The sequence below is a fragment of the Girardinichthys multiradiatus genome, chromosome 13 (genome assembly GCF_021462225.1).
Source record: "Girardinichthys multiradiatus isolate DD_20200921_A chromosome 13, DD_fGirMul_XY1, whole genome shotgun sequence".
In the NCBI taxonomy this organism is placed as follows: Eukaryota; Metazoa; Chordata; class Actinopteri; order Cyprinodontiformes; family Goodeidae; genus Girardinichthys; species Girardinichthys multiradiatus.
In genome coordinates this window covers 31,564,315-31,590,663 of record NC_061806.1, presented here as the reverse complement: position 1 = coordinate 31,590,663, position 26,349 = coordinate 31,564,315, and the positions used below count along the sequence as shown (strand labels likewise).

The following is a 26,349-nucleotide window of genomic DNA, read 5'->3' as shown; positions in this document are numbered from 1 at the left end:
TTCAGTATATAATTCCACGTGTGTTAATTCATAGTTTTATGCCTTCAGTGTGAAGCTACAATATTCATAGTCATGAAAATAAAGAAAACTCTTTGAATGAGAAGGTGTTGCCAAACTTTCGGTCTGTACTGTATATTGTATATAAAGCAGAGCAATATAGCATTAGCCATAAGAAAAAAATAAATCTCTAGTCTTGGCTTGCCGTTTCTTGATGTGGACTCAATGCTGGAGCAGCACATGCAATTTTTAATCAATTGAGATAGTAAATATTTAACCATTTCGAGGCACTCATAGACCTTTTTTTTTTTAGCTCTATCAACATTCATAGCAAGATGAGAAACAATATGACTCAAGCTTAACTTGACTACCTAAAAGCTTCACACAGAAACCATGGACCAATTTTTACCAAAGTAGATTTATTTTGTTTTTACCCACCGTTAGAGGACACTCAGGACTGTCCATATGGCATAGCAATCATTAAGTGGAAAAAAGGAAATACCTTTAATGGTGAATTCACAAATAGGAAACTTACAAATGACATGACCTTATGTTTTACATTAAGACATGTCATGGAATACGAGCTAGACAATAACGCTAGAAATAGTTTTCTTTGAGCAAGAAACACTTCCCACAAAGTCTCATGGGACACTGACAAACTGACAAACAAATTCATGTCTGATAATTCTGCTGCACAAAATATAGAAATAGGAAACATACACAGATAGAAAAAAGCAGTACTTTGCATTATTGTCGCATTTTTAAGATTTTTATAGACTTTTCTTGAAGCATTCTTTGATTTCTTTGCACCTTCAGTAAAACTTAATTCACCTAGTGCAGGGATTGTGGCTGTGTAAAAAGATTTTGGAAATGTATTGTAGGAGATTAGATTTAAAACCTACTTGGTTTGAAGGAACACTTTTTTTTTCCTAAGTGGGTTTGCTCGAGTTAGTTGAAACAAACATCTAGTGTAGAACTGCCAATGATATGAAACATATACTTGCGGTTGATTTGGGCGATTTACATTTAAGAGCTTGTATTTTAATTAGAAATTTGATGTTGATTTAAACTTGCTTATTCAGAAATGGAAATTGTTACAGAATTTGTTTAACTTCTCTACTTGAAATAATAAATAATGGTTCTTTCATTTTTGGATGTTCTGAGAGCCTTTCAGAGCAATTTGTCAAATATTAATTTCATTTTAAGACAAGCCGAATTATCAGCCATCACCTTTCTCATACAAATTTAAACTTCCATCTTTCAACTCTGCTGAAACTCAGCAGAGTTGAAAGATGTGCAAAGCTTAACAATGCATGTGTCTGCTAATGCTAAGGCTGAACTAAAGCAAAGCTGCAGAGCTATTTGGCCAGAGAAGAGTTCCAGCAGGAAGATGCTGTAAGCTATGTACAAAGTATTAGCTTACATTTTGAGATGTACTTGTGTTCTATTTTCTCCAAGGTTTTCCATTTTGGCCTCTTCCTTGTTTAATTATTTATAACATGGTTGAATTTGTGGTATGTGTTTTTGTTGTCTTCTGATCATTTGATGATTTCCACTGCACATAATCCGTCATGGAAAAAGAAACTACACCCTTAGTCAATTGACATGATAACATTACTGTAAACTGTTAGTGTGAGTAGGCCACATCATTTTAAATGGCACCTATATAATGTTAAATGCATCAATGTTTGCATGAACAAAATCTTTCATTTGGAAGGTCTGCCCTCTTTGTGTTGCAGAAAAACGTATGTTCATTGCAGGGTAAAATATTTCATTATTAATCAGTATTACAAAATTATAAAAACCAAATTAGTTCAACTAAATAGCAACTTTCATACACCATTCATACACAAGGCAATCCAAAGTAATAAAATGAAAAGAAAAAGAGTAAGCATCCAAGGAAAGAGTAGGTGGTACCAAAATCTTAAGGGAGAGGATTTACCAGAAGATGACAGAGCAAGAGGAAGACAGAAAGAGGAAGCCTACAGGACAAGAAGATGGGAAAGAAGAGCTAAAATGTGAGAGAAAATAAGAAATACAGACGGAAAACAAGCATCGATAGAGAAAGAGGACAAGCAGACAATTACTGAGGCAGAGAAAGATAGAACAGAAGAAAATGACTGAGCGGGAAGAAGGGGAGTAATAGCTGAGGGAGAAGAGCAGCTATTTAAAACATCAAACAACACTGAAAAGAATTAAATGTGCCTTTTACATTCCCATTTTCATGATTATAAATAGGAATGACAGTTCATATGTTACACTCATGCACAAACCAACAGCTACACGCATTCACCTTAGCAATTCTCTTCCATCATTTTACTGCTGTGGCTTCCTTTATTAGCACTGATGGGACAGGTTGCAGCAAGGATACCAGTCAAGTGTCTTCATGTGCCTGCCTGCGCTCAACAGTCGGCAGCTCCTAGCAGATCTCCCAGAGCCAGAGGAGATCTGCTCATAGCTACTGACAACGAGTAATTTACCACGCAGAAAATGTGACAAGTCAACTACATATCAGCAGCACCTACTCTGTGCTCTTCACCTGCAGGGATCATGTGAACACTTGCAAGCTCCCACACTGATTAAATATGGTCTCAAGTAATGTGATTGTTTTTGGCTCCTTGTGGAGAACGTGTCTACTTGTTCGCCTTTCACCGAAGGGAGGTGAGTGCAAGTTCCAAGCTGTGTGACATGAGCTGTAATTTAGTTTTAGCTACAACTAAATAACTTTGAGGAAAAAGGAAATACATTTTTAATCGTTGAGCTTTACACTTTGCTAGTGATCCTGGATCTATAGATATGATCATTCGAAATGTATTAAAAGTCAAAACTATTCTGGTAATATATTACCAATAAGTAAATAACTTTGGGGAAAAAGGAAAAACAAAATCTTAATATATCATTTTTAGTAACTGCAGCATTTTTCCTTGTGCTGTACAGTATAGTACTTTAGTTTTTGGAGATTAGCATCTCAAAAACTAAAGCTGACTATCTCTTACGTCCGTAAGTTATTTTGATTTTACCTATAACAGAGGGCCCCGCAACAATGCATTATATTACATACATGTATGACAATGTACGTAAACTTAAGCAATGTAATTTCATTATATTGTGGCTATCATGACCATGAATAATGACAAAATGAAGAATTTTGTAAGTATTGGCAATAATCCCCCTTATTTTTGTCCAGTTACTAAAGATTCTCAGCAACTGTATTTAAGATCAGTCTTACCCGGTTTGAGATAAATGCATAGTGGTAGGATGAGTCCCTTGCTTTAGTCACAGACTGTAGTAAACTGAACTTGTCTTTATAAAATTCTCTTTAAAACCCTTAGCTTGACCTTTTACATTTTGGTTAATGACGGCGATCACTAAGGACACAATTAAAGCAATTTCCACTAAACTATAAGATACATGAATTAAGTGAAGAAGCCTAATGCTGCATGTGTAGAATAAAATTAATGAAACGTTTAATTGATTATAACAGAGACAAACCTTTTGAGATAACCTTTGATGTTTTAGATGTCAATTTCTCTCAATTGAGATGTCCGTAATGAATGCAATCATTGGTTAGCACAGCATGAAAAGTTGAATCTCATTAATTCTTATTAAATAATTCTTATACTTGTCTAACACTTATTCTACCTCATAGCCACATTTTGTAGTTTTGTGTTGCATTGTGCAGCAGTAAACTGCCGAATTTCGCACATAAAATTAGAGTGCCTAACAGAGTGGCATGAAGACCACTAATAATGAACCTAGACTGTATGATTGGTCAAAACAAGGCTGAATAAATAAGATCACCAGAGGTTCACGGATAACGTTTCACAAATGAAACAAAAAAATTTGTCTATTTGGTGTAATTTATGAATAAACTTTACAAACGTCTATAGAAATCTTTTGCTGAGTCTCGCCCATGCACAATGTTTGCAGATGTTTGTATGCGTTATCGACAAAATATGCTCATACAGCTCAGGTTAAAATTTAAGACATGCTTTTAATTAGTTATGTGAGTGGTTAAATCACTGATAATTTCCTGCACATGGAAGTTTTTAAAAAGTGCAAATAAAGGAGACATGGAGTGTCAAACATCTGCCATGAGTGTCAAACATCTCCCATTTGACAAGGCAAAATATATCAGTGACATGTGACTGACTCATTATCGGTTTTTGCTCTGTTTTTAACAGATATATGATTTCTGCCTAAATCTTAATATCTACAACCCAAACATTGGTGGGTTGGAAGAATCTTTGCTGAGACCAACACCATTTATTTATGATAAAATTCATGTTATTCTCTGAATCCACCAATAACTGCAAGAACCTTGTTGATTGTTTTTGCAACTCAGGAGAGCATGTACAGTACAGTATGTGTAACACAGCAAAGCGATGTAACAGTATGGCTGCAAAACAAAAACAAAGCAGCTCTAATGGAAGCAGGGTTGAAATATTTTTATCACATCTGCAGTTTAATGAAGGATTCTCATGAATCAAATCACATACAAGTTTTTGTGGAGATAAAAGTTTAAAATAGAAGAAAATAATGTTAGCTAATTCAGTTGCTGATCTTAGTGCTTTGAGTTTTACTCAGAGGAATGACTCTTCTTACTCTTGTTTGTCCCACCTCTTTCAGCATCAGTCGGCTTCTACTCTTTCATCCTGTTTTTTATGACTTAATTTCCCTTCATTTTCTATCTTACCTTCTCAATTTGTTTCCTTACCCCAATTTCTTTTTTCTACCCCTTGTGTCCAAGCTGGATAATTTTTATTCATTGCTACTGTACTGTAGTTTTTACAATTGCTAAATGAGCCAATTCCTCATACCATACCTTTTTGTCATTTCTCTTGCATGTCTTGCATTCTTCTTTATTGTTTGTATACTTGAGCTTTTGTCCAAAAGAAACAAAATGTGATTCAGAAACACAAATAGGTTTTCAGTTACCACCCAGACTTTTTATTCCTGCCATCTTGATGTAGCTTCTTGTGATTCTTTATCAGATACTCTCTCCTTTACTCCACACATGCCCATTTTACTTATTCTCCTACAATGCACTTCATGTCTTAGCTGTCTGAAAAGATTAAATCCTTTTTAAACTCATCTCCTAACATTCTTGACTTTGGAGAGGTTGAATGAAGTCCCTCTATTGGTACATTTTGAGAATGGCTGGGGCTTTTACCTGGTTTAATCTGATGAGAGTCTAAATCTCTCAAAGACTGTCATGTGGTTAATGGGAGCTACCAGTTTTAGGCCTTAAAAGCAAGAACAATTTCAATTTTGCGCTTGAAAAAGCTCAAAAAGATGGGTGGTGTGTCATTTCAGGTACTGATGTAAAATATTGTGTCCAAATTTAAAAAGTGTGACAGAAACAGTTGTGTGGATTCTTCAAGGCTCATTAAATACAAAACCATTTTTTTTTTCTAATAAGCAGAATCTAAGACAGAATGTCAGAACTTAAAAAAAAAAAAAAAAACTCTTTATGCCAAGCATTATCTTTTTGCACATTTGCAGAACAGATTGGAAAAATACATCACAAATTATTTAAAAAAGGACTATCTCCCTGAACAGATTGGAAAAATACACTCACAAATTAATTAAAAGGACTATCTCCCTGAATCTAATTGTGGTCAGCAGGACAATCTCTTTCTTAAATACCCCAACTGATTAAATATTATGTTGAATGGATAAGTAACAACAGAAGATAGTGCATATCAAATGACAAAACCTTCTAGTCTGAAGTAGAAATGCAATTATTTCTTGCTGACAGTGAAGGTTTATGGACCATATATTAAACTCATTCTCGGACATTTTCTTTTCTCATTAAAGGAACAATAACAAAATCAATGTAAGGAGAAAGAAATGACACCTGACCAAGGATTAAACCTGTTTGGCACCCAGAAGCATAAATATTTATATACAAGTAGAAATACTAAACTTTCCCACACAGCAGGTATGGAGGTAAATCATACTGTTTTTATGAAGCTATGCCATTGTTGCAATGGAAATATTATATATTCTAGTTAGGACATGTTGTAAACTTTTAGATATATAAAATTTCCCATAGAGGATACAGTGCAAAGTATGTTGTGTGACTCAGAAGAAAAGGTTTCACATATCTTTATAAATAACATAGTTTTTCAGATTGCACATAAATGACTGTATACTCTTCTCACATACGGACATTTACGATACACTCTTAATGCTATTTGTGATCAATGAAACCTGGACACGTCAGCATTCACTCTAAGGGCAGACACTGGACGCAGGTTATCACTCCCAGTGGCTGCTTACCGGGGCCTGGGGGCAGCAGCTAACATATACACACACCTATGGTTGAAACCAGGTGTTAACAGATACACAAACATACTCTATAATGACCTGTGTTTGCCACTAAATACATCTTGCAGTCATTAGTACTTTTCTGTAATATTGTTGAAGTTATATATGCGTTTTTGCAGGTGTATAAACAGTCTTCTATGGTGTAATCTTGTACTCTCTTCATCCTTCTTTCTCTCCTTCATTCTTTCCTCCTTCTCTCTCTTTTTCTTTTATGCCCCACCTCTCTCTCTTACTTGTTTCTTATGTTTTCCCTTTCACTTTCGTCTCTGTCCATAACAATTGAAATAATCCCAAAGCAATTTCTAATAAAGCTTCTTTTAGAAATATCAAGCTGAGCATTAAAGCGTTAGCTGCAATGCTCCACTTGTGAAAGTAAATCTGTTGGACCTTTTCTTGGCACTAATACAACAATTCTGAGTGCTACTTTGCCGGACAGAACATGTTTGAAAAAATAATAATAATTAATAAAAAAATGAACACATTAGGCTCTCCATTAATGAGGATATTGCGTAATATGTCAGAAATAAGCACGCAACTTCTGTAGTAGGATTGTGGTGGCGTTTTGTTAAAATACTGGGTTGATATGTGGAGTTTACATGCTGCAAACATGGTAATTGAACACTTGGATGGACCTTCCTCTCCTTTTTTGACCACAAAAATCTACTTGTTAAAGTGAAAGACATTAATCAAATTTGACATGTTGCATACATGCATTCGTTAAGTAGGTCGTGAATAGCCTTATATTGCATAAATGTCAATCAAGGCTTCTTTTCATTACTAGTCAAAGAAAGAACTAAAGCTCTGGGATTTCTTTAAATGAAACAGCTTGGTCTCAGGGGAACAGAAATACTTGCCTCTTCAGTGTTACCATGATCTTCGAGAAACCTCTGTAGCAGTATAATCCATTTGTCAGCCTTTTATCTTTATGCCCCATGTTTGTAGATTACACAAGGCACATTGTGCAATTGGGCAGAGGTCGGAAAGTAGATTTTTTTTGGTTATTTCAGAATCAAGTGACATTTAGGGTTTTTGTAAATAACAGCATGAAAAATGCTTGGCACTTGATTTGTTTGTACCCATAGTCTTCAGTCAGTGTAGATGATATTTAGATAATGTTGGTAATCTTCACCTCCCAGCTGGAGAGGAAAAAATGCATCTACAAAAAGGATATTATAAATGTCAACATTTCTTGTCATTATTTCCAATAGATTTATAATTGTAGTGCTTTTGCCAGATTAGCTATTGGCTTTTAGGTTTCTCTGTTGTGTTTCAGTGAGTTCCAGTGAGTTGCAGATTGTTCTCATTCATTCATTCATTCACTCACTCATTTTTAAAATGTCATATGCTGGCTGTTTTGTCATGCATTCATTTATCTGATTGCACAAGTTTGCATTCTGCCTGACTCCAGTTGGTTGTAATTGTTTAGCTTGAAGTTGCAAAAGGATTTCCGAGCTGACAGCCACATCAGCACCACCGTTATCTCTGCCTCTGTCTCCTGTCATCTCTGTCTTCCATTTACTCTCTCTCCTCCCTCATCCATCCTTCCCCTCGACACTTCTCAAGCTCTGCCTGCCAAACTTGCATGACACACATTTCCTTTCGTTCAAGTCCTCATACACATCTCTCTTTTCCCTGTGTGCACATCCTGATATTTGTGCAGCCTTCTGTGCAGCATGTAATGTGGAGGATTTCTGGCATTTTGGTGAATGATTAGGGTCATGAGGCTATGACAGTGATGCTTTTTTTTTTTTAAATGCACATTGTTTTTAGCTGTCAGCACACACAAGGAGCCAACAGACTTGTTGATAGAGCCTGTTAAAAAGAACAACAGTAAAACGTGCGGAGGTTGTTTTCAAACGCCTCTCATTAAAAGATAAAGCACAATGCTGATGAGGCTATTTAACCAGATTTCCCATCTTTGTGTAAATGATTTATGAGGTATGGTGTAAAACTGTGCAGAGAAAAGCAATAATTTAAACCCAGATCTCATTACTTTTGAAACTTTAACTTTATAAATCACCATAATAACATTAGCCTCATATGAACTTAGTTTTAAGTGGTTTCATAATTTTATGGTGATTTATTATGCTGTGTTTTAGTATGCTTTTGCTTTGCTTTCCAGGCATCCAAGTGTCAGCATCTTGCATCCTGAATAGTACTTGTTCAGTAGTGAGCAAGTGAAATACCTGCTTTCATTAAATGTTGGTTTTCCAAAAACAAAAAAGTGCACTGAAAGTATTTTTTTGAAAAACTTACACCCTTTAGTTAAGCTTTCTGTGAACTCAGAGAGTACATTTTGATCATTTTAAAAGGGTACACACAAGTGAAAATGTAATTTATTGAAGGTTAAATATGTTTGTTTATCCAAAGATTTTTACTCATATTCTCCTTACTGATATTAGTAGAATTAGTACAGAGTACTGACTACTACATTTACAGACAACTAAACATTAATTAACAATAAAAGAAATGCTCTTACTTTTAGGTAATTTTGTATGTAAGACAAGTGATGGATATGTAAATTATTCAGTTAACAAAGAGCAGGTGTATTTAAAATGGGCACCAAAGGGCATAAATAAGTGTTATCAGGCAATAGCCAGAGCATTCAACAGCTAGTCAAAACAGTAAGTTATTGTTACTATAAATTGAAGATTCTGACATTTAGATAATAAATCCAGTGTTTGATAGAGGTTACGTGGGTTGCATGATGCCAATTGTTTGCACCATGCAACTATCTGCCATGTGGGGGATGGGTACAGATGTAACATGTTGGGAAATGGAAAGGTGAATGAAACATACACACTAGGTGTAGGTTCTTCTGTAACTGTAAATATAGACCAAACCAGAGAAGCGATAGTGAATTATGAGCCAAGCAGTTCAGAATGCTCTGAAATCCATACATGCCACTCCTTACAACATGGAGCAGAATGTACCTCTTTCCTGAGAAAATGTAGATTAACTACTTGTCTAGTCCAGGACAATAAAACAGGTTATCTCTGTTAACCAAATGTCTTTTTAGTTGAGCTGTCCAAGTATTGGAACCTAAATTTAACATACAAATTAGAAGAATTACCATTAAATATAAATCATAAAACCAAAAGTAGCTGACAGTCACATGCATTATGGGCATCAAGTTTTATTTGTTTTTGTTTGACACACTGCATAGAGTTTGGGAATTGTGGCCCGATTAGGCCAGAGCCAACATGAAAAAATCAATTTAACAGGACAACAGCTGCTTGCTAACAAGCACAAGTGCCCTGTTAGGAGAGGAACTAAACTCCTTTTTTGCTTGTTTAAGTTGAAAAAAACTAACCTCAAATGTGCTGTCCCCATCTGTCCCCAACACCCACCCGCTCATGTTGCTGGTGTGTGATATTACCAAGGTGATCAGACCAGTGAAGCCAATGAAGGTTGCTGCCCCAGACAGAGTACAAGATACTCTGTGTATGCTAACCAACTTGCTATTTATTCACCAACATGTTTAATTTATCCCTTGCTCAAGCCATCATCCCATCCTACCTTATGACCGCAACTATAATCCCGATTTCAAAATGTTCTAAATATAAAAATTGAGAAACTGGTAATAAAGCACAGTAAAACCAGTCTTCACGACACCTTCATGAGGACCACACAATTGAGGTATGTGATGTTGGCCGCTACGGCAGCGCCGTGGTCCCACCTTGGAGCCAGGCCTGGGATCGGGACTTGTCAGATAGTGCCTGGTGGCCGGGTTGCTCCTTGCGGGACCCGGCGGGGCCAATCCAGAATGAGAGACGTGACGCCATCCCTCAGTGGGCCCACCACCTGCAGGGGGAACCATGAGAGACTGGTGAAAGAGGATCGGGCAGCGGATCAAGGTGGAGACCTTGGCGGCCCGATCTCTGGATGCTTAGGCTGGCTCTAGGGACGTGGAATGTCACATCGCTGGGGTGGAAGGAGCCTGAGCTTGTGCGGGAGGTCGAGAAATATTGACTAGAAATAGTTGGGCTCACCTCCACGCAGAGTGTGGGCTCTGGAACCCATCTCCTCCAGAAGGGCTGGACTCTCTTCTGCTTTGGAGTGGCCCACGGGGAGAGGCGGTAGGCTGGGGTGGATTTGCTTGTTGGCCCCCGGCTCAACTGTCTCATGTTGGGGTTTACCCCAGTGGATGACGGGGTCGCATCCCTGCGACTTTGGGTTGGGGACAGGTCTCTGACTGTCCTTTCGGCCTACAGCCCAGTGGTAGTGCGGAGTACCTGGCCTTCTTGGCGTCCCTGCCAGGGGTGCTGCATAGTGCCCCTCCTGGGGACTCCATTATTCTGCTGGGGGACTTCAACACCCACGTGGAAAATGACATTGACACCTGAATAGGCGTGATTGGGAGGAATGGCCTCCCCGATCTGAATCCAAGTGTTGTTTCGTTATTGGTCTTCTGTGCAAGTCACGGATTGTTGAAGGATGTTCATTGGTGCACTTGGCACCAGAACACCCTAGGCAGGAGGTCAATGATCAATTTTGTTGTTGTGTCTTCAGACCTTTGGCCGCATGTTTTGGACACTTGGGTGAAGAGAGGGGCTGAGCTGTTTACTCATCACCACCTGGTAGTGAGTTGGATCCTCTGGAAGAGGAGAAAGCCGAACAGACTTAGCAGGCCCAAGTGCATATTGAGGGTCTGCTGGGAACGTCTGGCGGAGCCCTCGTCCAGGGATGTATTCAACTCCCACCTCTGGGAAAGCTTTGATCAGATTCCAAGGGAGTTTGGAGACAGAGTCCGAGTGGACCATGTTCTCCGCATCTATTGTTGATGCTGCTGCCCGTAGCTGTGGCCGTAAGGTCTGCGGTGCCTGACGCGACGGCAATCCCCAAACCCGGTGGTGGACATCGGCAGAAAGGGAAGCCTTCAAGCTGAAGAAGGCGTGCTATTGGCTGTGGTTGGCTTGTGGGACTCCTGAGGCGGCTGATGTGTACCATGAGGCCAAGCATGCCGCAGCCCAGGCTGTGACAGAGGCAAAAACTCGGGCCTGGGAGGAGTTCAGAGAGGCCCTGGAGAAGGACTCAAAACAATTTTGGCAAACCGTCCAGCACCTCAGGAGGGGGAAGCAGTGCTTTGCAGACACTGTTTGCAGACACTGTTTGCAGTGGGAATGGGGAGCTGCTGACCTCGACTAGAGAGGATGTCCTCAATCCTTCCGTCACGCATTCCCTGGTGGAAGCAGAGGCTAAGGACTCGGGGTTGGACTCTTTCATCTCCCAGGCTGAAGTCACGGAGGAGATTAAAAAGCTCCACGGTGGCAGGTCGTCGGGGGTGGATGAGATCCACCCTGAGTACCTCAAGTCTCTGGATGTTGTGGGGTTGTCACGGTTGACAAGCCTCTTCAACATTGCGTAGCAGTCGGGGACAGTTCAACTGGACTGCCAGACTGGGGTTGTGGTACCCCTTCATAAGAAGGGTGACCAGAGGGTGTGTTCCAACTAGTGGGTGTGTTCCAGCCTCCCTGGTAAGGCCTACGCCAGGGTATTTGAGAGGAGAGTCAAGCCGATAGTCGGACCTCAGCTTCAGGAGGAGCAGTGTGGTTTTCATCCTAGCCGTGGAACACTGGACCAGCTCTACACCCTCTGCAGGGCACTTTAGGGTTCATGGGAGTTTGCCCAACTGGTCCAGAAGTGTTTTGTGGATCTGGAAAAAGCATTCGACTGTGTCCCTCGTGGTGCCCTGTGGGGGGTGCTCCAGGAGCATGGAGTCGGAGGCCCTTTGTTAAGGGTCATCCGGCCTCTGTACAAGCGGAGCAGATGTTTAGTCCGCATTGCCGGCACTTTGTCTCCTGTTTCTGGTGCATGTTGGTCTCCAGCAGGGCTGCCCTTTGTCAACGGTCCTGTTTATAACGTTTATGGACAGGATTTCTAGGCACATCCTAGGGCCGGATGGGGTCTGGTTTGGGGACCAGTGGATTTTGTCTTTTCTTTTTGCAGATGATGTGGTCCTGCTGGCCCCCTCTAGCCAAGACCTACAGCATGCGCTGGGGCAGTTCACAGAGTGTGAAGGGGCTGGGATGAAGATCAGCTCCTCCACGTCCGAGGCCATGGTTCTCGACCGGTAGGCTGAAATGAGCCTCCGTAGAGCTCCTCCCAGATAGCCAAGGTCCTCACCCTATCGCTAAGGAAAGTGTCTGGCCATCTGGGAGGAGCTCGGAGCGGAGCTATTGCTCCTCCACATTGAGAGGAGCCAGTTGAGGTGGCTTGGACATCTCTCCCGAATGCCTTCTGGGCACCTTCCTCGGGAGGTGTTCCACGCACGTCCCACCGAGAGGAGGCCCAGAGGACGGCCCAGGACACGCTGGAGGGACTATGTCTCTCGACTGGCCTGGGAACACCTTGGGCTCCCCCCGGAGGAGCTGGAGGAGGTGTCTGGGGAAAGGGAAGTCTGGATGTCTCTACTGAGTCTGCTGCCCCCGCAACCCGGTCCCGGATGAAGCGGGAGACAATGAGTACGAGTACAAGATTGTTAAAGCTTTAGATTTTTTTGTAACACTTGCAATAGTATAGTGGCACAGTTGGTAGCACTGTTGCCTTGCAGCAAGAAGGTCCTGGGTTCAATTCCTGGCCGGGGGTCTTTCTGCATGGAGTTTGCATGTTCTCCCCATGCATGCGTGGGTTCTCACTGGGTACTCTGGCTTCCTCCCACAGTCCAAAGACATGCCTGTTAGGTTATTTGGGCACTCTAAATTGCCCTTAGGTGAATGAATGAGTGTGTGTGTGGTTGTTTGTGTGTTGCCCTGCGATGGACTGGCGATCTGTCCAGGGTGTACCCTGCCTCTTGCCCATAGACTGCTGGAGATAGGCACCAGCTCCCCCACGACCCTCTGCGGTAGAAAATGACTGACTGACTTGCAATAGTTCTCTTTGCTGGAGCAATGTGGACAATAACTAGGAATTTCCCTGTTAAATGTGTTTTTGTTGTGTTTGTAGTATCAAACCTAATCTATTAGTAATTCTGAGTGAATTCTGGGGTAAATTAGCCTTGAAAGTACTTCTCAGGATGAAAACTTATAGCAATACTTATTTCTAAACTAGAGATGTGTACTTGTTTTTTTCTGGTTGTAGCAAAAAAAATTTTATTCAATTAATTTAATTTTTGTTTTCTAATTTCCTGTTTTATTTAGTTTTACTTTAATTTTTCCCTTTAAATTATTTTTAAGCAATTGTTTTAGATCCAGTTTCAGTTTGTTCCATATTGCAGGAATGAAGCCTCAAAATACAACTTGACATCTATTTTTGCTCTGGTATTACACCTAATGTTCAGGAAAACCACATAAAATAATAAACATAAAACCAAATAGTCTTCACTTTTGAAACAACAACACAATAGGACACTTAAGTGCTAGCAAACAGCACTAACTTCTAGTCAACAGGTTATCATCAAAACATCTACAAATTAATAAGCTAGAGCAATATTCATCTACCATGATACCTTCTTGTGTAGTTTCACTGAGGTATTTTAGATCTAAGTGACCCAGGCCTTGTTATAAATTTGGATACCCATCAAATCTGCAGGACCATGTTTACACCTTTATGCTGAAGTTTTAAATTGCATCAATAACCAAAGAAACACTGTCTGTCTTGTTGTGCCCCCTCTTACCTGATTCTGTCTGGCACTCTGTGGGTCTGGTTTCCATCACTTTGGCAGTTCCCTGCATATTGGGCTCGACTGTTGGCCCCCTGGTCCCTCCGCAGAGCCATCGCCCCATGAGTGAGCACTGAAACTCCCTTGGCAATACGTCTGCAGGATTAGCAAGAGCAAAAGGTGAGCCAGAGATAATAGAACATTTTAAAGTTCTTTCCTTGACACTGCTGAGGTCCAAGGGGATTCTAGACAACAGGAGGGAACATAGACTGACTTGGCAAGATATATAGAAGAATGAAAGCTTGCTTGAACACCTGAAAATATGGAAAGGCTTCAAACTGTTGAGGGAAATTGAATATACCCATCACCTCTGTAAATTGTATCATAAAACTCCTTAAATCCTCTTGAACACAAAATATCAAGGATTAAGGATATAAATAAATATAAAATCAAATGTGCCTCTTCTTTAGCTCATTATGTTTGCTTCAGCATAACTCATCACAGATAAGCCAATTTAGGAAGATAAGAATGTGGTAACAAAAACATCTTGGCAACAACACGTTTTGCTTGGAGGGGTTAGCTGAAAGGAGCCACATTAAATTAACACTTTCCACAGATTTACTGCAGCAATAATTGACAATAATACTTTTTAGAGTTGTGCTTTTAAGCATGTTCAATTTTGTATGCAAATAATGATATAAAGTTAACATTTATATATTTATATTTTTAGTGGAAAAAAAAAAAAGTATTATCATTTTTGATAGGCAAGAGTTTGAATTGCCATCACAACCCTCTTTGTTTCATGCCCTAAATCCTGTTTGATCTACCAAGGCATCAATCGAGCCTTTCCTGTTGCGAGAACACATCTCACATAGCTGTTCTCTGACAGTGTGGTGGATATGTGACAGTAGGCAGTGTTGACAAAATTTCTACATATTTCTCCTGACCCTGAACTCCTGAAAACAGCTTTTGATGTGAATTTGATGATTTCTATGTTGATGTATGAGGACAAATCATATTTTGCTAAGAACACTTTAATTTACACCACAAAGTAATTGTCAACATCATCAGAATAATTACCAAAATATTAAGTACTATGAATTGAAGGATTCAGATGTGCAAACTTTGACTGCATCATTAAATGAAGTAGCTTGTTAGAAAATTGTTTTATATCATGGCCTATATTTAGCACATAAAACATGTTCTGTTGTGTTCGCACCTCTTGTCCACATGCATGATATTTTTACAGTGGAGATTTGTAAATTGGAGATTTGTTGAGTAGCAGATTTTAGTAGTACTGCCAGTCTTCAAATCCATAGCAATTTATCTGGCATGTCAATAAAAACCAATAAGTATTTCATCTACATTTTCCAAGGTTTTGGAGATGGCTTTGGTAAAACAAATTACTTACATCATTTACAACTTGATTAGTGTTGCCATTACTCTACGGAGCCAGCTGCTTGATTCTGGATTGAACAGATTAAATCTTCATTTAATCAGGTTAAAGTAGTTGGAACCGTTTTTTCTTTTTTTAATAAAGAAAGTTGTCACTTTAAACCATGATATTGTTTTTAAGAATGCCCATATATCATAAACTGAATGTAATGTATTGGGATATGTTATAAAACATCATTGTTTTGCAAAATTATTATAGGCTTACCCAAAGGCTCGGGTTTTGGTCTTCTTTTTAGTTTATACACTATATAAAGGATTTGCCTTATTTGTGTCCTGGTGCTGGTATCCAGATGTATGCTGAGGACACTGTTTTACTTGTAGCTGGTAGAAACATTGCCCCTGTTTCAGCTTACCTGTCCTGGTATTTGGACTCTTTTCCAGCATGTTTTGATAAGTTATGTCACATTACATGTAAGCAAAACTGTGTGAGTTTTTGTTTCTCAATGGCTCAATGACAAGGAATATACACATATTCTTCAATGACTCATGTATCTGGGTCTTTCAAAATCCTGATCCGGACATCACCAGTGATTTCCTTAAATTAACATTTCAAAGAGCTAATTTCAGAGTTCCCATTGGTCTTTTTGAAATAGACATATTTAAAGTCTTTTAAGGTTTACATTTGCATACTGGCAGCATTTTTTATCTTCATAAAATATACAAAAGGATCATTCATGTATTTTTTAAATTTTTTTTTTTTTGCTTCATCTGAGGTAGACATTCTCAGAATATTGTTGCGCCTCAGCCACGGTTAGAACTATGGATTAAGGACTCTGAATTGTGCACAGACAGAGCTGCTAGTAGGAAACTCTCTGCACCTTTAAATCCAGTTTAACCTAAACTTAATCCAGCCCAGGAAGGACATTAGCTAGACAGCTAATGACAAAAAGACTTTCTCCGTTGCAGCTTGTTCTCTACCACACAACTCTCCCACAGATATGGACAAAGGATGAAATGCGCGTAAGTGCCAAACTTGATAGCAAGCTGGACTAATTCATCAAACTTGGATCCAGAGTTACCATGATCTGACGTTCAAGTAACCAGTGATCACACAAAAGGGGAATGGAGACAACCTCTCTTCAACTTTTCTTTCTGAGCTTCTGCAGAAAAGCAACCGGAGGCAGCGATGTCCCCGAAGAGACGTTGTCTAATTACATTGAGTGAAGTGGTTTCCTTCCTCCCTGATGGAGAATAGATGACAGGCATCGCAGTACTACACATCTTCCAACTTGCTAGTTCGTGTAGTGGGAGCTACCCCCATATAGGCTACAGAAAATGACTACAAAGTTTATTTTTTCATCCCCGTCACATGGCTGGACCGGGCCAAACAGGGGGCTCGCTACCCAAACGAGCCCCCTGTACACCTCCCTCCCTCTTTCTTCAGAACGGTTCACGTAAGAGGTGGTGTTTAGGCCGAGAAAATTTGTTTATAATGAAGCAATCTGAATATTGTTTTTTTTCATGAAATTTCGTTTTGTTTTGGTGCTAAACCATTCGAGTGCAAAAAGGCCACCGAGCCTGAGATTACAAGTTAGATCAGCTTGGTCCTAAAGATGACATTAACTTTATTTAATGGGTGGTTTTGAACACTGATTGGCCATAATGCAGCGCCAGCAGTAGTTTTTTAATGTCTAATTAAATATTAAATAACACAGGCATTCGGATTTCAGAACAATACAAATTAATCACTCATGATCAAAACTTTCGCAGTACTTTCTAAACATCCTAGGTTTGTGGAGATTGAAGCTGAGTAGGCTGAGGATGTGTGGCAACAGTAAATGACAACATATTGATGAGAGGACAACAAAGCTAAACAATAAATTTAGTTTTTATTTCACCTTGTTTGTTTTTTTGTAGTCCTTTTCAACAACACATCCACATTTCTTTTGTATTGACAGAACATAAAATCAAAGAATGCAGCGCCTTCCCACAGGATGCTGTGGAGGTGTGTGAAAATGTTGGTGTGTGTAACTCTACTTTAGAAATGAACTATTAAAAAGCAATACGCCAGTTCTGCTTTATTGCTTTTATCCACTCAAATAGCTAGCCTTTCAATATCTTTACCACAGCTAACACACTTTAGAAAAAGAGGGGCTGAGTTTTAAATAAAATAAGGATTTACAAACAGTCGTTATGTTTCTTTTATGACTGCCAGCAAATAAACTTGCTGGAAGTAGTAATAAGTGTCACACATGAGCTAATAACTCTTAAACTGAGTGATGGACACTGAAGGGGCATCAACTTTAAAACAAGTGGAGGTAGCAAAGAAAGCAGTCTGTGTTGGGCTGTTAAGCTTTTAAAGGATAAAGATGCCAAAAACAAACAAAAATACATCAGTCACCCAATGCACTACCTTTTATACTCTTACTTGCATCATAACATTTTTGTGATAGAACAGGTAACTAGGGTAGCTGTTTTCTTTTGCCATATGACTAGAATATTTAGATTTTTAATTGAAGAAATGGCTCCTACCCTTGAAATTTGTCACATTTGTTGTGTTACAGCCACAGTCTTCAAAATGTTTTAGTGTTGTCAGGGTTTGTGTAGCGGAGGACCCCGGAATGCAGATGAGCAGGCAGCATGATGGTAAATGAAATTAACAAAACTTACTACAGAAGGTGATGGCAAAAAAACAGACATGGGAAGGCTGGCAATATAGGCTTGGCATGATCAACAGGACAAGACATGAGCAGAGATGGTGATCCAAAATGTTTCTGAGAGGAATAAACAGAACAGTTGTGTATATATGGAGCAGGACCAGGTGAAACGAGGAGACTAAATGCTAGGTGCAGGTGAACCGAATGAAGATGATTGAAAACAGACAGGAGAGAACAAAACGTGGCTGGAGCAGAACAGAGACTCTTGAATACAAACTAATAGAAACACAACTAGTAAACTATGAAATTAAAGCATAACCAAATCCAAAAATCTAACTTGACAGAACAAGAACTAGAAGACAAAAACTAAAGCATGACCAAGAAAATAATAAACAGAAGCATTATTCAAAACCTATCAAGAATAATAATAAGAAGAACCCAAAAACACCCACAAATCATGACAAGTCTCCACGTTTGTCGTCTTCCTTTCACAGTGGTGGCTCACTTTAAATAATTTTTTATGGTCTTCTTTTGGTCACTCTTCTATATAAGCTAGATTTGTTAAGTCCACAATTAATAGTTGTTCTACTAAAAGATTATCCCATCTGATAGGAGTTGTTGAGAGTTGCTGGGGCTCTGAATCTCAGCAGCTCCTCTAAAGGTATGATAGACATTTTTGGCTGCTTTTCTCAGTGATGCTCACGTTGCCTTTTCTGTCATAAGACTTGAACAGAGCTCTTTAAGATCTTCAAAATCTGTTTGCTTTGTTCCTTGGTATTCATGATGCTTTGTTCATAAATGTTCTTTAAAAACCCTCTTAGGCTTTCCCAGAACAGATGGATTTATAGTGAGATTAGACTACACACAAGTGGACTCTAATTGTCAATTGAACTGGTGAATTAAATAAGGGTCCAACTAAATTTTTGCCTTGACATCTAGGAGGAAGTGGTGGTGATTCAAGATGGCAGTGCCTAAGGATATTGCTGATATTAGTGAGGATGAGACAAGTACAAGAACCAAAGCAAAAGAAGTAGTGTTTTTGATTAGATAATAAAAACTGATCGCCCATTATAAGATATGAAATCTCAGCAAGTACATATATCGAACGTAAGGCCGAGACACACAGCAAAAACAACCACGCACACTCACACCAACACCTAAGGGCAGTTTAAAGAAATCAGTTGACCCTATAGTCATATTTTTGAAGTGTGGAAAGAAGACATACGTTTTAAGTTTCAAGTTATGTGACAAAATTTAAATAGGTTCAAGGGGTATATATACTTCTGTTGAGCATTGTAGGTGGAAGTATATCTGAAACAAAAATAGCTAAATTAAAGCAATAAAGAAATGTTAATAAACAAAAAGTAACTCAGATGAAAGAAACAATTACTGAAGTATGCAAGGGTTGAGCTAAAGCAGTGGTAAATTTCAAAAGCTCAGGCTATGAAAAATATATCATATATCAGTAGTCTGGAATAACTTCATTCACAGCTGTTGATTGCTTCAATGAGGATAAACAAAGCAGATGATGTTGGGTGCGGCGGCGTGTGAAGTAGCTGTAGAGCGAGCGATCCATACATAGAGGCTTCACTCCTCGATGCAGCTGTCCTGAGTTCCAGTACCAACCTGGTGACCTCTGCTTCATGTACCTCACTTCCTGTCTCTTTACTTTAAAATAAAGGTCACTAGTGCCACACAAAAAATAAATAAATTAAATAAAATAAAGCACACGATATTGATAGAATGAAATCCAGCACAGTACAAATCAAAATGCTACAACAAAGTCAGTTTCTAAATTTATGCATGTGCCCAGTACATAAAAATATCTTGGTATCTGTCTTAGGGAAATATGAAAAGATCAGTCTTTGATCTGCAGCAAGCTTTAAAGAATTGAGAATCTCTTTGCGAGGGCACTGCTTTTTAATTTAGCTGTGAACTCAACTCTGCTTTGTAACTAAAACCATCAATTATTTCCTGCATCCCATTTGACACGACGCTGAAAATTAAACAAAACAAAAATAACTTTTATTAACCTAGACAATGAAAATGCACAAGTAATGAGAAAGAGCAAGTAAGTAAAGTGCAAAAGTTCAGAATATAAATTTTAACTTTCACAAGTTATACAATCCTATCAGCTAAGGTCTTCAGTGTGTTTTAGTGTTACTCTAAATGTTGCAACGTGACAGTGGATGATTAACTCAATTACTGACCAGAATTATATAACCAGATGTCTAGCTCCACAGACCCTGATCCAGAGCTGTTTCTTGGATTAAATGTCCAACAAGTAACACAAATGAATAAAGAAATGCACAAAAAGAGATGTAAAACCATTTGAACCAATTTAAAAAAGTGACAGAAGAACAAAAATAAAAATCACACTAAACAGTGCCAAAAATATCTAAACTAATAATCATTTGAGAACATGGATATGTATAGAATATCTACAAAACTACCTACAAAAAAGCGAAAGACACACACGTGTGCAAAAAGTAACACAAAGAATGTCATACAACCACTCATCTTGTTCCTCTTGCTTTCATTTCAAAGGGGACAGATAATTTATTTTTTTACTTGTCCTGTTGGAATGCTTTCTGACTGTACTGGAAGGCAAAGTGATGAAGTTGTGATAAATGAAAATCTTATCTTACAGGGTTTGATGTTTTCAATCAGCTTGCAAAGCAATGCCAATTTAATTTCACATATGATCTGTTAAGCTGCGGGTAAAATTCCAAACTATGCAGAAGGGGAAGTGTTCCTTAAAATATTCACAAAACTACTAATCCACATCACAATTATCACTTTTTCCATTGAAGAAAAGTTCTGTGAAGATTCTGCAGTGGTCATAAAATGCTATGAGAGGAAAATGAATGCAGCTGAAGTAGACACTTCATTTAATTAATTATAATTTATAAGGCTAAAACTGACTCAAGGTAAAAATTCAATCAAAGGATTTTTTGTTGTTATTTAGGTCTTCCTATTGCATTGTATTTACTAAAACTGGCACAAAATCTGAAGCAATCTTCCATGCAATACAAATCATAGAACAAGCATAAAATTGAAATACACTGTACATATCAACCTTAGATGAGGAGTGATTGCAGTTGTTACTCATCTTGTAGCTAAGCGAAGTCAGTTTTTATTATACATTTATGAACCTTCAAGAAACAGAACATTTAATCATATTTACCCATACTCAGTCATTATGAAAAAGTCTTTATCACAGAAACACTTTGTAATTTACTTTGACATTAACTTCATATTACAGGAATCAAAATCTATAGTCCAATCTTGTTCCAACCACTCTCTATCTTCTAGCAGACTTTTGGCATTCTCTAAGCATGGCAGGACAGCGATTCTCAACAACAAAAGTCCATCAATCCCAACAGGTTTGAGGAGGTACTGGCACATTTAATAATTCGGGAGAGGTATTTTACTGGGTGATTTGTAAGTATACTATTTTCTAATGTCACAAAAGACATACGCTCACAGATCACTGGCCACTTTATGAGGCCTTGCCAGTACTGGGTTAAATCCTCTTTTTCAATCAGGTATGCCTTATTTTTCCCATAGATCAAAATAAATAATGGAAGCTCTCCTTATAGATTTTTGTCAATATTGACATGACAGCATGGCACTGTTGCTGCAAATTTGTCTCCTGCACATCCATTATGATATTGTTACACATCATCCCAAATGTGCTCTAGTTAATAAAAATCTGGTGACTGTTGAGGTCTTTGGAGTAAGTGAAATATTGTTATGTTCAAGAAGCTTGTTTCATTCATTTATGAATTCATTCATTTTTGTTCATATTTGGTAAGCCTGTGGAAATGGTAGCAGCAATTTCCCATTTGCAGCTGACATGAGTGGCAGCCGGTGTGGTCTTCTGCTGCAGTAGCCCATCTGATTCAATGTTTGATGTATTGTGCATTCAGAGATTGTGTCCCACAGTATTTCCTTGTAACACGTGGGTATTTGAACTAAAACTAGTCTGCCCATTCTGCTGCGACATGAGGAAGTCTATTTTGTCCACACAAATGGCACTATGTGGATGTTGTCTCTTTTCCAAATCATTTTCTATAAACCTGAGAGATGGCTGTTCAGGAAAATCTCATTAGATCAGCAGTTTCTAAATTACTCAGACCAGCCAGTTAGGCACCAACAACCACCCTACATTTAAAGGCACTTAAATCACTTTTTTCCTCACATTATAACACTTGGCTTGCACACTGTCTTCACCACATCTAGATGCCAAAATGTATTGTGTCCCTGACAGTTGATTGGCTGGTTTGGTATTTGTTTTCATAAGCAATTGACCAGATGACCAGGGAGTAAGTGCAAAAATGTGCAGATTTTAATTAAAATATCCGAGGATGATTAATAGTAGAGATTGATCAGTTTCCGTTATCAAAGAATGAATAATTTCTAAAAGTGACAGCTTCAAAACAACTATAATTCTAAAAAGTATTTTAAGAATATGATAGAGAAAGTGAAAAAAAGCCTTCTAGTCCTATGGAAGATTAGCACAAACCCTTCACCACTTTTTCTTGTGCACTGTCAACTGGCTGAAAGATAGGTCTTACACTTTTCCCTTTCCCAATAGAAAGACAACATCTGCTTTTTGTAAATATTTGCAGACTTAGAAAACAAAGACAGTTAGAGTATGGGGACTAAAAAGTGTAACCCATTACTCTGTTTTTGTACTTGATGTTTTATGTATAAAAAGAAATCATCTCTAGATGTTTTGTAGCAACAATGTGATAATGATCTACTCATAGTCTGCTTTAAGGAAATGTGGTTCTGTGACTCCAGTAAACAATATCTACCAGTAAGAGTTCGACAGGAATTTCTTGTGTCTAAGTAGTCATAATCTGTCATATTTCATAAGATTGGATTGGCCTAAATGGGGATCAGAACCACAGTCAAAATATGGTGCAATGTCAAATCCTCAGAAAAACCTTTAAAATCTCACTCTGTGATCTTGTAGTTAACATGGTCTTCATATTTAGGCCCATTTAATACGTCACTCTGGACATTGTTTTAAATAGGTATTTTTTCCTAAATTTAAAGCAATCTACTTATGTTATTTCAGCTTCAGTGGTAATAATAATTTATTTTTTGTTCATAAAAAAAGCATTAACATCAGGTTATACATTTTGTGTAAAGTTTTGTACTGGCCTCGTAACATTGTGAAATCATGGGACTTTTGCTCTTAATACTTAGATAATCTTATGACAGCCGATGTTTAGTTTTTAAGGAACAAACTGTGAAAGGTTCACTAAATGTATAATGTACTAAAATACTGACCTAAAATAAATCTAAGGCCAGACTACAAATCTTGAGCAGGATTTATTCTAAAGAAACTTCATAACTGCATAACAATAAATTATGTACCAACTTGTGGCAAAAAGAGAATTTATCTGTTTTCTTTTCAGAAAGGTTAAACACTGAATACATCTTTTCACCTGGAAATGAGGTGCATGGGCTTTGTCAAATATTTAAAGGAACACGTCTCTGTTTATGATATCCCATTACGTATGTTGCCTCTGTGAACTGTAATCTTGTGCATGATAGTGACAACACTGCTGCTCTCTTAGGCGTTCCATTGAGCATGTGCAAAACTGTTCTAGGCATTAAAATCTGATGCAGACAAAATGCTGCTTGTCAAGATGGAAAGGTACTCTGCATGTCAGTGGATTTTAGCTGGCTGGAAATGTTTAAAAAGGCCTTCATTATGACATGTCGATAGAAAACCAAGCACAAAAGGATCAGTGGAAAATTATTCTGCACAAATGTTTTTACCTTTTTAATTTCATGAATTAAAGCCACTTGTAATGTTGATGTATAAAGAAGAAATATTCTTCAGTTGAATTTCAGCAATTTATATTTTTTTTCAGCTTTATCTAACTGTTTTAAAATCCTTTTTTTCTGTTTTCTTTTAGGTAAAAATGCAAAAAAGAGGAAATTATTGTACTTGTCACCTTAATCCACTTGGTCAGTCGATTAAAAAAAAAAAGACAGTGAAAATCGCTTTTGCAAAATGAGGTCAATCCAGCAGAGGAAACAACATGCATGGAACAGTGTTGTCTTACAACAGTTTTCTTTACCTCTGTGTGTTGCAGAAGCAAAAGAACATGGATTTACAAATAGTGTTTATCAGGGATAAAGAAGAGAATGTTTATTTTCTCACAGATCCTCATGCATTTTTCAAATCACTAGGTTGGGGTTTAGCTGCCTAAAGGCTCAAAAGTGCAGAACTCTCCTAATCCTTGTAAATTCTTCATTCAACTAAGGGCAAAAAAATAAAGAACTAGTAAAATAGAAGTAGGAGAACCTTCTGCAATCAAATAAGCCAGGCATTACAACAAAGCCTTTTTAGTATATTTTAATCATTTAAATGTCTAGAAACCATTGTAAAAATATTAAATGTCATTTTGCTCTATTTTTTGTTGAGAGAGAATCTGGTGGTTCACTAACAGTGTATAACGTAATTAAACAATCAGCTGCTCAACAATTAGCTGCCGTGTCCTATCTTGCCTTGTGTGCTGCTGTATTACAATTGCCTCTTAAGTGGGTCTAAACATTAGAAAATTGAGGAGATTTTGTGGAACATTGCATTATATCAAGCCTTTTAATTGTATGTGTTATTTTTAATGCAATCCCACTTTGAATAATGCTTTTGACTTGGAATAAAAAGTTGGATTCAACGTGTTTAGCTGCCTCAGGGAGGTGGCTGGTCCTTGTGCAATGATGTCATCAACTAATTGTATCTTTTTTTAATCATCTTTAAGGATTATCTGACCATGTAGAAACCATCCTTATGTAAATGGACAGACAAGCACAGCCAAATTAATCTATTAGATCTTTTTCTTCAATTCATTCTGACTCTCAGGTTTTTTTAACTGCTATATGATTTTCACCAGGCTATGAATAGGAGATTTTATGTCTGGGTTGTAAATAAACGTGTAGAAAGTACTAGTGGACATTTCAGGCTTCGTGGTTGAGTGGAAGGTAGAGCTGACTTATAGGGATGAGTTTGCCATTAATCTCATCTTGTTAGAAAGATTAAAAATATATCATGGTACAAAGTAAAAACCAAACTAAGCCCCATTGGGAACCATCTGCTTGGCTTATACCTGCGTGGCTCATCCCTCCAGCCCTGTGGCCTGATGGCAAACAAGGCTTTTGGCAGGCCCTCCAATCCCAATCCAGACAGGGCGGGTCCCACGACGAACCACATGTGACTTGGCCCAGCCTGACCCGCTGCCCAGGCTGCCCGAAAAATCAGCTCTGCCTCTTCCAGGGAGGAGTACAGGAGACGGACCTGGTGAAGCATGATAAGACAGAGAGGTTCAGGTGGTGTTTATAAAGGAATGATATAAAAGAGTGTAGTATCAAGTAAAATGAACCACTGTGATAGATACAGAAAGGTAAAGACACATACACATTTATAATGACAATATTTTTTTTATTTTACTTGGTTTCATTGCTTCCTTTCATACTTCATTCAAAATTATGCATTTTATTCATTCATATATCAGTATTACATAGCATCTAACCGATTTGTGCCTGTTAAATTGGTTTTTAGCGAGAAGAGCAGTACTTGGAAAATAAAGAATCTTGTTATGATTGCATTTTTATTTTCTATTCATATGTTATTAAAAAGAGAAGATAAATTAATCTATGTGTGTCTGTCTGTGTGTGTGTGTGTGCATGGGGGTATTGGGGGGGTTATGAGAGTCCTTCAGATGATTGCTCAGAGGAAGCTCTTAAGGAAAATGTGTGCCATCATTTCGAAAGACAATGAGTGAGGCCATAAAAACTCAAATCATTCAACATTGGAATATGGAATCCCAGCAGGCGTGTGGCGTTTGATTCACATGCTGCATGTTTACCGCTGTGACACGCGTCACAGAAGATGGCCATGTGACGCAGGATCCTCCCTCTTAGCTGACAGCGGATGGGATCAAGGTCGGCATGAGGTCTACTCAGACATTCAATCCTCATCTATCACACAGCCTCAGCAGTCGGCATACATTCAGAGTCTTTTACAAATGAAATCTGCCATTATTCAGGAAAAACATTACTTGGACTTTTTTCCTCCTATAAACTGCTGCTTTGCTCTGATGAATTAAGATGTTTCCTGCTACCCTTCCAAACAAGCTATGATGCAATCAGTCACTTTGTTAGAACAGGTATCCCATTTTTCAAATGAGGGACACCTCATTTTGGATTTCATTTAGATCTTCGTGGGTCTTCATATTTTATTTTGTCATAGCTTTACTGCATTAATAGTATTAATAGTATTTCCAGACTAATACAATCTTTATCCACCAATAGTGAACCCATCATACAAGTGTCACTTAGGCT

General features: G+C 38.3%; 1 protein-coding gene across 1 annotated transcript in view; it reads right to left on the bottom strand.

The window, feature by feature from the left end:
* grin2da (glutamate receptor, ionotropic, N-methyl D-aspartate 2D, a) overlaps positions 1-26,349 on the bottom strand; it is a 282,278-nt gene that overhangs the window by 102,125 nt on the left and 153,804 nt on the right. The window contains exons 5-6 of the mRNA XM_047383963.1: positions 25,116-25,303; positions 13,946-14,086 (exon numbers count right to left, since the gene is read on the bottom strand). Coding sequence (XP_047239919.1) covers positions 13,946-14,086; positions 25,116-25,303 — 329 coding nt within the window. The remainder of the gene's footprint in view (positions 1-13,945; positions 14,087-25,115; positions 25,304-26,349) is intronic.